Raw genomic sequence first — 14,261 nt, forward strand, 5'->3', positions numbered from 1 at the left:
CAAGGCCTAGTGAAAAAAAAAACATGACTAGATACATTTTCGGAAGTATGATGTGTTTTGGCAGCTAGCTTATATCTTAAAACTGAAATTTCGATAAGGCGAATTCATGTTTTTTAATTATCATTATCAGTTTTAACCCCGAGATAAATTTCATTCAGCGATGTAATTGCCCTTTAAGATATCATAATTCAATTTTATAGGCGGCTTCAAATTTCTTAATTGATATGTTATCATATTATAATTACAGGTAACTTCAAAACTCGGTTTGAAATTAAAAATGCATGTTTAAGCAACTATCAAATATCTACTGTGTTTATTTGATTTATAATTCTATAGGATATTAAAAGAGCTTATATCTTAAGAAGAAATATGAAATAACAAATAAAGTAAACGGAACTTAGATTTTACAGCCGTAAGCCGTGTTGATTTAGAAAGGATTAATATAGATTAAAAATTTACTTCGTCATAAACAAGAGTCTGAACGTAGAAAAAAAAACGCTATAAGCTACTTAAATATAAATTATGCATAAATTGAAATCCAATAGTCACTGGATATTAATCCAATTCTAGACAGATATAATATTTTTCGTCGAAGTTTTCTTACTCAGTGCTAGCCAGCAATACTCGTTTTTTTTCTCACCAACTTATAAGATATACATGTAGAATTAAAAATGTATGGTAGAGCTGTGGCAAATTCACGTTTTAAATGCCTCCAGTACATATTCGTTTTACTGCATAATAAATTTGTCTTCTGTTATCCAAAACTAACCAGTGTCCTCTAAAAGACTTTTACTTGCAAAAGTATTTAAGATACACGCTACTGCCGCATATCTTGCAAAATATTTCAAGACATATCCATCCAATTTTGATTTTCATTCTTTTTGTTCAATTATTTAGTTAAGGAATAGCATTTAAACTCTTGTATGACACATGACAGGGATCGTTGCGATACGGTCCTTTCTATACATCAAAGATTATTATTATCAAATGTCTGAATGCTAATGTCTAAGTCAGTGAATATACTGTGTTTAAATTGACATCACGACTACAGTTTGATGATTTTATAACAAGAGTGTAATATAAATAAATAATAATGTATGATAATTAAAATATATAAAAAGATCAATAGCGCACTTTTAAAAACACCAATTTGCTTAAGTAAACCCTACATAGATACGGGACTGGAAAGTAAAAATAAAATTAATGATAAAGAAAAATAGTGTTAAAGAGTCTGTTTCAACGCAAAATCGTTGTTTGTAAAAAAAAATCAAAGATATAAACGTAACATTGAAGGATTTTTCTGTTTTCTTTTACAGATTTTGACGCAAGTGTTTATAATCAATCAAGAATTGCAGTCAAATGGACAACAAAGGATTCTGTAGGATCTTTCATACTTAGTATATACTTAAAAAGTGTTGTTTCAATGCAACAAGTTTTTGTGCCATGAAACCCTACACGTAGAGAAATAACATGATTATATTAAAACAGGACTTGATATGTGGCAATAATAACGGGGCATATCTTATAAATCAGTTTAAAAGAGAAAACAATGGAAGTCAGCTTATCAATGACAAAGAAATAGATATATTCATGCCTGGGATTAATCACAAGTTACTCGTGCAAAAAGTCACCTGATTGATATATTTGAGCTTTAGAATTGCGTAGCTAATACATATATATTATGATGGAATCAAGCGATAAAGAAACACGTGCAATTTTCTTAAATTTCAAGGAATTGCGGTGTTTGGAGAAGAATATGCAAGCACTGGACCTTGAAAAGTCTTACAATATCAGTTTAATAAATCTGGATCAGAAAGTTGTCAAAGTAAAATATAAACGATTAAAAGATAAAGTATCAAGGATAAAGTCTCATTTGAATCAAGACGAGCTTGAAGAACTTAAGAAGTTGGAAGAAGAAGGAAAATTGAATGTAAAAACTCCTGCATCAGATTTAAATATAAAAATTATCGCCGCGGAAAAGAGATTAAAACTTATGCCCAGAGCTAAAAGTGCCGTACCAAGGTTGCAGTCCGGAACATGTAACGAGAAGAAAACGGACATATTGAAGACGCCAAGATCTGCACGAAGGGTTCGAACACCCGCGTCAACACCACGAAAAGAGCGACCACTTTCCCCTCCGTCCCCTCAGAGTACTTCCCGAAGTAGACCAGTGTCGGCAATGCTTGATAATGCAGAAAAAGAGAGCGATTACCTCGTACCAAAATCTGTTCGTGAAGAAAGAAGAAATTCGATAGATATTCGATGCTTAAACGATGATATTAAAGCCCTTAAAGTGCCCAGCGTCAACGTCATAACGGAAGACGATAGTCATGACACCAACTCATTACACGGAAGCAATTCTTCTCAAAAAGAGCTGGATATACATACTATTGACTTAAATAATCGCAATAAAAGCAATTCGTTACATGCAACTAGTCCAAGAATCACCATCGCTGATAGAGGAATTAATAAACACAAAAACCCTTCAACCAATTCTAATACAAAGAATGTGACTGGAAACGATTCCAATATTAGTAATAAGAAAAAAACTTGCTCAAAATCTACGGCGGATGACAGAAAGAAATCGGGGTCACCAATAATCAAAGTCACAATTGCTGACATAGATGAAAGCTCGGCAGGTAAATCATCATTTTTACAGTTGCCACAGGAAGGTAATGTCAGGTCTGCTGTAGGAAAGGGAAGTAATCAGGAACAGTCTTCCAAAAGTAGAATAAGACCCATGAGTGTCCCCGCCACACAAGTTACAGATTTCGGCGCAACTTCGAAAAAGAATCGCCCTAAAACTGCAATTGAACTCGCTGTTGAAACTCGTAAAAAGTCTGTTATAGATATTCGTAGAGCATCTGCTATGCTTAAAGAGGGTAAAACAAGGTCACCTTTCTCGAGCCATGAACAGGACACGGAAGAAAAGAAAGAAAAACCTTTCCGCTCAATAAGAGAGGGTATAAACACTACAAACGCTGACAGCGAAATTCTTGATAACACTCTTGGTGACGACCTTCACAAAGAAATGAAAAAGGGAATGATACTGGGAGAAGTGGCTACCAGTTTGTATCTGGAGGAAAAGATAGACACTTTTTTAGAAAAGGTTGACGGTTACGTAAAGGAAAATCCAAATTATGTGTATGACCCGGACGCACCAAAAACGAAAAAGGTCCCACGCAATAAGGAAAAGAAAAGACCAAAAAGGAACCTAATGCGCAGGCGCCAACTGGAAAGGCAGTTATATGAAGTGGATGTAGAAGAAATGAAAAAGAGTCGCTGGCTGCGCATGGATGATGATAAACTAGATATTTCTGGAATGAACACCTTAGTTGTTGATCAGATGAAAATGTTAAACAGGCTACGTCACCCTTATGATGATGATTAATAAGAACATTTTATTTATGATATCAACTTAATAGGAACATTTTATATACGTGTTTAAAAATTCTGTTATGTTCTGTAGATAAAAAGGTGACTTTGAGCCTGGCAATTGGAAAACCATACATGAGAATATTTAAGAAAAAATATGACAAGAAGTGCATTAAATGAAATAACATGTTTTAAATCTACATTGTTGATTTTAACAAGATGTGTTCAAATAGTAAATGTACGCGAGAATGAATGAAAATGATAAAATTCAGTAACTAGTCTATAGATAACTAATGTCAAAATTTCAGTAAAGCTCTTTTCACTTGTGACTTTTGTTCAAAGTTTTTTATTTGTAGTTACCTTGACCTTGACCATAAACCAACCGACCATTTATTAAATCAAAACCTTGCTATAAGCAACATATAGGCTAAATTTCATATTATTATTTTAAATAGCAGACATTTCTTCTGTATTTGATGATAATAATAATAATATAAACTATCGATAAATCCAGTTTCATTTTAATATATCAATCCAAACTTACGTTCTTAATCCGACACTGATTTTGTTATATTATTTTTGTAACAGTGACATTGACACTACATGTCCCGTGTGCAATCCCTTATTTGGTATTGATATAACGTTCCTACAGCTTAATATATATAATTTACTCTATATCATCTCGGCTATTAATCTTTATTATAAGGAGAATTGAAAATACCCAATGTTTCACGATTCCTAAACTTCTTTATTGATTTGTTGAGCGGACACTGCATGGACTATAGTTCTTTGACTGGATGTTTTGATTTTAATGCGCATTTTGCGTTTTGCAAAAAGACCGCTCAACAATAAGTAAACCTAGATGAGCTAAAGCCTGATCACATAACTATGCACAACTAAAAATTCTGAAAATAAGTGCTGAAATTTACATGTTATTCTGTCAATTAATTGCCCTTGTATAAATGAGATAACGGATTTGAGTTGTAAATACACATGTACCGTCAAATCAGTAAAGCATACAAAATTTTGTTTCCGGTATCCCGACCTACTCTAAAAATGTGCCACGACCACTATGAAATAGGGCTATTATAACAGTAGCTCGATCTGGGATGCTGTATCATCGGCTTGAGTGGATTTTTGCAAGATCTGATCTCACGAGGCGCGCAAGCGCCGAGTGTGATCCGACCTTGCAAAATCCACGAGAGCCGAATACAAAATTCCAGATCTAGCTACTGTTATAATGACCCTTTTATTATATACCTTTACCTTTTTGTTGTTTTGTTATTGAACGAAATCTTCAATGTTGGAACTAAGTGAAGTTTTTATGTAGGCTATTTATAGAACTGTGTCAGGTCATGCATATAAAATGAATGCAGTCACGGTAGGTACAATACGGAATTTAAAAAGTACAATAGGGATTTTTTCTGCCTGTTCATATTTAATTGTGAAATACAAGCCGATTTTTTATAGAATTTATGTAGGTATAAATATTATAAATGCCTTTATATAGCGTTTAAATTTTTTTTCGATATTTTCGCTATTTTTTTATTCTTTTCGCTTTGTGTTGCTCTTTCTTCATTTTTTTTTTTTTTTTTTTTTTTTTTTTGAACATCCTACCTACCTATCCTTTTTGGGGGGACATGTTACCGGAAACAAACTATATTTTTAGGCCTAACAAAATGATGATACTTGTATGAAAAAAAAGAGAAAATACAAATTATCTGAAATGATCGGCACAAACAGACCTTTTAATTTGCTCGCAGTTAGAACGAATATACGTATTAATTAGACCTTCCTGAAGTAGCTAGATGATATATAGGTAAGATTTGGTCACGATTGCTTGCGTTCAGTAGCTGTCGATTTTGGAAAAAAACATTACCTCCTAAAAAGATTTTCTTCTGTCTTTCATCTGGATTTTCAGATAAAAGTTGGCATTTGTTTTTCAAGATATATACTTCAAAAGAGAGCTTAATCACTGTCAATGAGAGTTTCTTTCAACAAACACCGTTACTCTTCAGTAAAATTTAACAAAAATGTTGTAAAGACAAGCACTAAAATGTCGATATTTTGGCAAAAGAATGTACCAGGAGTGGAACAACATTCTACAGGCTTGTTGGTTCTATGCGCCAACGATGCCAGGTAGTCCTCGGTGTTCAGTGTATTAATGCCTAGTTCACATTTGTCCTGAGATGCGTCTGCGGAGCCCGAATCATCCTTTCCGTGAGGCGGCAGTGCGATTTTCGTACGGATTCACCGGCTCCGCACCCTCTGTGATTTTGTTTAGCGAAAACTTATATAAATTTGAAAAAATCGCAAGCCCGTAGCCCGTAGACATGTCGCAGATGCACACTCCCCGCACGGGCATCGTTAGGAGGCCGCGCGCTGATCGTGCAGCCAACGCAGATTTTCCGTGGACTATATGATGGTGCCCAAAAAATATCGTACGGAGATTGTAGACTCGTGGGACCTTCGCACAGCCCTCGCACAGCTGCCTCACGGTTGCCGCTCGCTGCCCGTGCAGTATCCGTTAAATTACACGGATACTGAGCAATCATCGTGCGGCAACACTACAGCGGCAGCACCATTGCCGTGCGGCGGCATTGATATGGGCAATAATAATATCTGTCATGTGTTTACGAATCGGATAGAAATATCCGTCCCGAGGGCACCTGCGCATTGGGCGGTAATGAGTGATATTTTTTCTTGCATATCGTATACATGTTAGCATTTTATTCTGGCAGATTACTTTTCTTGCATACCGTATTTTGCAAATAACAGGTAGAAATACTTTCTTTGTAGCACTCTTTCTTATAGTAGAGCGCGGGAAATTAACGTCCGTAAGCAGAAGTGACGTCATGAATCTCAAATGTCCGTTCTTGTTTTGAAATGTGTTCTTAGTGCGGTGCTTGATAGGTGTATAATCTTATTTGCTCATACATAATTATTTAATTGCCCCTAATGTAAATCTGCCATTTTGTTTTATTCATAAATACCTTTTCAACAAATACCAGCTTATTCATGGCCTAAAACTGCAAGTTGTTGATGTATAGAGGCAAACGATTGAGAACGATTGTTTCAGAACTTTGCAAAATGTCACATGACTGTTAATCAGTTATTTCTTAACATGGCAGCCACATGTAGCTTTAATTAACATATAACAAGGTAGATCGGAACTCTTCTTTGATCGGCGTGAAGTTGGCAGTACAGCAGTAGCAGCAGTTAACTGCTGTAACTGCTGGCAGTAGGAGCAGTTAACTGCTGCTACTGCCAGCAGTTACAGCAGTTAACTGCTGCTACTGCCAGCAGTTACAGCAGTTTATTGCCTGTCGCAGTTAACTACCACTAGTTACAGCAATTGATCGTGTTTACTAACACCAGTTAACTGCTACTACTGCCAGCAATTAGGGTAAAATGGGGTAACTGGGACACTTAAAGAAACACTGTTGAGTAATATTTTAGAAAGACAAAATATAAACTTGATTTATTGATATTTCAGTATGCGCAAACTATATAATATATGACGAATATAAACTTTTACAAATACCTGATAACCAGTGATTAAATATAAATTATTTAAATATTGGTCAAATGTCCCAAGTTACCCCACCCAGTTGGGGTAACTTGGGACATTTTAGTTTTATTAGAATTTATGTATATTACAGTCGCATTTATGACAAATGAAACCATTCATGTCCACAGATCAAAAAAGGATTCTAAACTGAAAATATAGCTCAGTATTAATTACAATTTATGTCTGTTTTGTAAAACAAGGATGCATAAAGAAATCAATATGTCCAATTTTTGCCTAAATTATGTCATTATTTGTTTCAATATATGCTTATTATATAAATCATTTAAAATAAAAAAATGTTATCAGTGTAAATAACTATGTATGAATTAAACATAAACTTGACATAATCCATTATGTACTTATATGTGTGATTTTTAAACTTGAAACTGATCAAAATTTTAAACAGTCTTAAAACATAGATTTTATCAAATATTAACGTGACAATTAAAATGTGTGTCTTTTTTCACAAAGAAATAAGGACATTAACTAGCTGTTTGCATACAGGAAAACTCGGAGGGGATGAAATGTGTGGGGAATGAAGGCAGGGTTAAGGAGATCTAGAGGGACACATGGGCATACGCTCTCGGAAACTATTGGCAACTGTACCTAAAATGTGTTGTCTGGCCAATATTTGGTGTTTGCTTTAGCCTGAATATTTGACACAACGTCATATTTTAAAGGAGTAATTAACTAAAAGAACTACCATGTTGGCTTGACTGTCAGTTGGTTCCTGCGCTTCACCTAGTATAAATACTACTTATTAATATAAGATTTGCCGAAAGTTTCTTTAAACATGAAAGAAATATCACTATTAGCCTATTAGACTATCAAAAAATCTAAACTCACCAGACTTAGATCATGTAAACTTGGTATCGGGTAGAAAATTCAGTAGTTGCACCAGAGTTAAGCTAATATATATTATGACCATGCCTGTGAACTAGTGGTATACTTACAAAATATCAGAGTTTCGTCATTACTAGACTTTCTTTCCTATTTTCATTTCATTTGTGGAAAAAGATAAAAAGTTGACAATTTATAGTGGTTATGTCCAGTTATGTACAACATTTTATGTACTGTCAATTGGAGTATATCCCCTTTTTCTTTCAGCATCCAGTTTGTTCAAAAATAAAATCACGGAGAACTTTGTTCTTAACGACAGTGTCCCACTTGCCCCAATACAGTAGGGTAAGTGGGACACTTTTGAAAAGGAACGTTCAAAAATAAAGTATGTTGTAATTTTTCAAAAACAAATCTCATTGTATGAAATAGTAATGTGATACCTACAGTTTTGCAACTCTTCCAATAACTGAAGGTATCAACACATACCAATATAGATATTTTGGACATGCCATATTTCACAAACAAGCACCTGTTTTATAACGTCGTTGTCTGACGTCAACGCAACGGTTCATGACAGGCCACTTTATTATTCAAAATGAAAGTAAAAAAAAAAACAAAATCATTATACTTTTTTATAGAATTAAAAAAAAATAATGCCATGTCCTTGATTTGCAATGATACATAATACACTTCAATATTTCAAACAAGTTAAATGCGATATTACATGTATACGAGAACCAGCTTCTTGCGTCAAAATTGACGTCACATTTATGATCAAGACGTTACGGTACCGAAATTAAATATCTTTAAGATCTTATTGATATACCGACCACATATAAGCAAATTTGTCTAGAAAGTCAAACGACTATTTCCATTGTGCGTTTCACTAGACAGGAACATAACGAGAATATTTTAAAGCACCATCTGAAAAAATAGGCATAATTATTTACAGCGTGTAATTTTATGTTTTCTTATTTTTATTTAATTAGTAATACTCTCAACATATGTCTAAGAAAATCGATTCTTAAAATATTTTCCAATCCATCGGCAGAAAATGTTTTGTCATATTAGGCTTTAACACTGAATGTTCTTTTTCAACATATGATCTTATTTAGGGAACGTAATCAATATTTACCCGAATTTACTGAAAAGTGTAAAGTGTCCCAGTTTCCCCACTGTCCCAGATACCCCATTTTACCCTATAACAGTTAATAAAGCTGTATTACCAGATGATGAGAATGACATAAGGTATTTATTTTGTCAGTGTCCTACATATAATACTGCCAGCAGTTAAATCAGTTTTCCCGCTTATACATTTGTCCGTATCGTTTAAAGATCATTGAAGCGTTCTTAATCTATTTCTATCAAGAATTTTCTGCCCTTGAAACCGACTTTCAAGGGCAGAAAATTCAAGCCTGGGTACCTATGATTTTAATACATATTTTCGTTCTAAACTTGATTCTCAGTAAGTATACAAAGTTTAAAGAAATACTGCCCGTAGGAAAAGTTTTTGCCCTATAGGAAATTGTCCCATTTACCCTTAAAGTCTCCTATAAACTATGTAATACCTGCAGTTAAATGGTTTACAAGTCCCTCCCGTCTCATTTATGTTTCTGCCAGCAGAATGGTCTATGAGATACGGTGTTCCGTTAGGACAATCGTGACTTTTTATATAATTCTAAACCGCGATGCACGATGATACGATGACGAAAACGCGATGGCACGATGATGAAACAACGATGGTACGATGGTGAAAACGCGATGACATCATGATGAAATCGCGATGGTGCGATGGTACGATGGTGAAATGTCGATGTAATATCGCGTTTTCATCATCGTACCATCGCGTTGTCACCATCGCACCATCGTGCCATCGCGTTGTCATCATCGTACCATCGTGCCATCGTGGTTTCACCGTCGTACCATCGCGTTTTCACCATCGTACCATCGCCTTCCGGCTGGAAATGCTTTTTTCACCATCGTGCCATCGCGTTATCATCATCGTACCATCCTGGTTTCACCATCGTACCATCGTGGTTTCACCATCGTACCATCGCGTTTTCACCATCGTACCATCGCCTTCCGGCTGGAAATGCTTAGTCCCGTGCACTTGTACTTTTTGTCAACAATAGATGAATGTATCTCAATGTATTTTGTGAGAAGAAATTTACCATTTAGATTCTGCTGTTTTGCAATATGTTTTACAAAATGTTCAGTGCTCAGTTCATTAAAACTGTGTAAAACCTTCAAGGCTACGTCCTTTGTATTTTATGTATGCATGAAAGTAAATAAAAAGCTGGGTGTAATAGTCACATGATATTATTCAAACTCAGCTTATTCTTGTTAGGATGTAGAAGGTATATAGTGCAATGTGAAAATGAGATTGTATCAAGCCTGTATATTACTGACATATAAACTGTACCACTGCGCATGACCACCGGAATGCAATGGTACGTACGATGGTGAAAATGCGACGGTACGATGGTGAAAACACGATGACACGATGGTGAAAACGCGATGGTACGATGGTGATAATGCGATGGTACGATGATGAAAACGCGATGGCACGATGGTGAAAACGCGATGGTACGATGATGAAAACGCGATGGTACGATGGTGAAACCGCGATGGTATACGATGATACGATGGTGAAAACGCGATGGTACGATGATGAAAACGCGATATTACATCGACAATTCACCATCGTATCATCGCATCATCGCGATTTCATCATGGTGTTATCGCGTTTTCGCCATCTAACTATCGTTGTTTCATTATCGTGTCATCGCACCATCGCGTTTTCGTCATCGTAACACCGTACATCGTTGTTTAGGATTCAGTAAAATGTCACGATTATCCAAACAGTACACCGTAATGAGAGCATGTCACTTCCAGCAGTGAAATGACCAATGAAAGCATTTTTTGAGTTCTCTATGTGTTACTGGCAGCAGTCAAATGGTTTATGAGACCAGTATACCAGTTTTTTTTACATGTAACTTCCAGCGATTAAATGTTTACAAGGTAGCAGTAAAATGCTTATGACAGCAAAAAAAAACAAGGCTCCTGTTACAGCCAACGAGAGCAATTTACCAGTTTCGAATATATTTCTGGTGTATTTACGGCTGAAAGAAAACCACTGAAGCGGATTTCAGCCCCGAGTTCCTACACCGTCACCCTCTACAACGGCCACCCGGTCCCGTCCCAAAGTCAAGGTCCCGTAGGGTCCTCCTATTAACTACTGTAAGCATTTTACGCCACCCCCGCCTCACACCTCACCCCGGGTTCCTCCCAAACAAGAGTTTTCCCCAAATGGCGGCCACCCGTGCCGGGTGGCGGACGACCCCCTCTACAACGGCCACCCGGTCCGATCCAAAAGTCAAGGTCTGGGGCGGAGCTGGGGGTGCCCAAACTGAATAAAGTGAACATTTCCAAAAACGGCCTCGGACCAACTTTGAGACCCACTCACGAGTAAACAAGAGTTTTCCCGGGGTAGCCGCTATGCTGGCCCCCCATACACCGTCACCCTCTACAACGGCCACCCGGTCCCGTCCCAAAGTCAAGGTCTCGTAGGGTCCTCCTATTAACTGCTGTAAGCATTTTACGCCACCCCCGCCTCACACCTCACCCCGGGTTCCTCCCAAACAAGAGTTTTCCCCGAATGGCGGCCACCCGTGCCGGGTGGGGGACGACCCCCTCTACAACGGCCACCCGGTCCGATCCAAAAGTCAAGGTCTGGGACGGAGCTGGGGACCCCCAAACTTTTGTCTTATTTAACACTCATGATGTTAATCTATACAATGTACATGGATGAATACATTGATGGATAATTGTCCTTTTTTGGTTTGCCTGATCTTTCTCGCCGTTCTATTTTTAGTCGGGAGCTGGGAAATTCGATTTTAGCACATAACAACTTCCTTCAAACTGTTGTTTGTATTTTTACTTCAGTTGTCATTAAAAATAACTATTTGAATATATATGCCTATAAAATACATGTACTGATTTTATTCAGAAAACGTGTCCGGGCCAAAATTCGAAACCATCCCTTGCCATTTAGAAAATCGCGGGATTTTCTACTTTCAGTTTCTTAACATACAATCTGGGGAGGTAATTACATCATAGTAAAGGCCAAACTCTGATTTAAATACACTAAACTATAAACTGATTTGATATTTGAGAGTTCAATTTATAGGCTCGTCTCTCGATTATGTAAATCTGCCGTGTTTTATTACAAATGTATATTCACTTCCTGTCTAAATACTCACTCAATTCATTTTTATTAACCTTTTATGTGCGATAAAATTAATTCATTCTTTCACTTATATGTTTTCTATTTTTCTTTTCATCTTAACGCAAAATACCATGCATAATTTTCAGTATTGGTAAGTTTCGCCAGCTAATTCGTCAGAGTCCACAGTATAATTTTTTTCTAGCCAAGAATTTCATAAAATTATAAATAATTTGATTTGCACATGCATGCATCACATCCATTGTGCATTATATAAAATATTTTGTACTTACTTGTAAAAAAAATATTATAATACGCATTAGACTTCCATATAATTTCGTTTGATCTGTTGTGGCTTTACATAACACTGTGTTAAAGATGAAATTTTATATTGATTAATTTTTAAGCAATGCTTATACCTACAATACTATCACAGCTATTTTAGGCGGTTAATCTTTTTGTTGCTAAAAAAATAAATCTTTACTACTATATTGCATTCGCAAACACTATCCAAACTATAGACCGTTCCTTTATAAAAATGATAAAGCATCGCTAACTTTAAAACCGAACATTAACTCATGGCAATAGCAGCACTTCACTTATGGTAGTACAAGCAATTTAACTGTTGTTACTGCTGGCAGTAGCAGCAATTAACTGCTCCTACTGCTGGCAGTAGCGGCAGTTAACTGCTGTAACTGCTGGCAGTAGGAGCAGTTAACAACTGCTACTGCCAACAGTTACAGCAGTTAACTGCTGCTACTGCTGTACTGCCAACTTCACGCCGATCTTCTTTGCTTGTTTACGATCTTACACAGTCAGCTATCAAATAAAACCGCATAAAAATAAAAGTTCTACTATACGACACAATATATTTGAAATTTTGTCGATGCATGTAGGAATTGCCAGCCTGACACAAAATATTTATTTATAGCTCTGTGTTAAAGATTTTTACATTGGAGGTGGTCATTAATGAATGGGCCTCACTAATACTTGTATCATCGGTAACACATGTTTGAAGTTAAAAATAAATACTTAAAAATCAGTCCATGCATGTAGAATCAGAGTCTGGACAAGACACTGCGGGCGGACGGACGGACGGACGGACGGACGAAAGGAACAAAGCAACTTCTAGACTCTGAACCACTAAACAATGATAATAAAATCAACCAGAATTTCTCGACATGGCAATAAGGACCATACATAAGTATATTCAAACTGTTTACTGACTGCAAGTATACCGTGACATTTTACACAAATGAAAGATGAAAGAAATCGCAAAAACACTACACAGATACAAAATATGCATAAAGAAGAGACACAACGGGGCATATAACATGTCTACAAGACAGTTTTTACTTTAATGCAACTGTATTCTCGATAGCCGTCACTTAAACGACTGCCTATTTCAAATACAGTGGCCGTTTTCGACAGTCTTTTTTTCTCGACCATGCCTATTTAACGGCTAATATACTTTTTCAAGAATAACATAGAACCCGGAAACTTCACACAGGTGTTCCGAAAGGACACATCTGTTAAACCAGGTGACAGAAGTTTTCACAGGTTGTTCATAAACAAAACAATTTGCGCAAAACTTTGGATTTTTCAAACTGAAGAAATTCTTAGCGAATATCTCAAAACATAACGATCGTATTTGGCCCAGAAATTGTAAATGTAAGCCATGGTCATTCCTTGACAAAACTACCGAGTTGATTTGCAAGAATTGGCTTCGTTTTAATAGAAATAAATGAAAAACTTTACCTACAGATTTACAGCTGGGTAACATTTCCAGCTGGGTTACATTTCCAGCGGGCGTCAGGATAGCCGGTTATCCAGTGTGAATATATTATCAGTGCATGAACCACTAGTTGTCATTAACAGCACGACAGTCATCTGGCATGGAGGGTGCCAGATGGGTTTTGCCGGCATGGGTAAAATTACCGGAAACGCCAGTCCGGTGTGCAAGAAAACATTTTTCAGCTTTTTCGATTTTATAAAAAAAAGTATCTAAACGCTGCCAATTATTTGTAGCCTGCACCGAAACGTATATGACAGGTTAGCCGTATACATTTATAAGAGTACCAAGTAAAGTAAATTGCACAAAGGATATATCAAGCATAAAAACAATATTGGTCGAAAGGCATAATTGACACATGAATTGACACATGAATTGAGAAAAATGTATTTAATGAAACGTACGTATATACCACCATATGCAGAGGGGTCAAGCCACCAGGAGAGGATCACATTTAG

At 36.3% G+C, this 14,261-nt stretch overlaps 1 protein-coding gene across 1 annotated transcript; it reads left to right on the top strand.

Annotated features, from left to right (window-relative positions):
* Positions 1-1,270: 1,270 nt before the first annotated feature.
* Positions 1,271-3,682, top strand: LOC123565768 (uncharacterized). Its single transcript, XM_045359556.2, has one exon. The coding sequence runs from the start codon at positions 1,682-1,684 to the stop codon at positions 3,389-3,391; it is 1,710 nt and encodes a 569-aa protein (XP_045215491.2). The 5' UTR covers positions 1,271-1,681; the 3' UTR covers positions 3,392-3,682.
* The last annotated feature ends 10,579 nt before the right edge of the window (positions 3,683-14,261 follow it).

The sequence above is a fragment of the Mercenaria mercenaria genome, chromosome 8 (assembly GCF_021730395.1).
Source record: "Mercenaria mercenaria strain notata chromosome 8, MADL_Memer_1, whole genome shotgun sequence".
Lineage (NCBI taxonomy): Eukaryota > Metazoa > Mollusca > Bivalvia > Venerida > Veneridae > Mercenaria > Mercenaria mercenaria.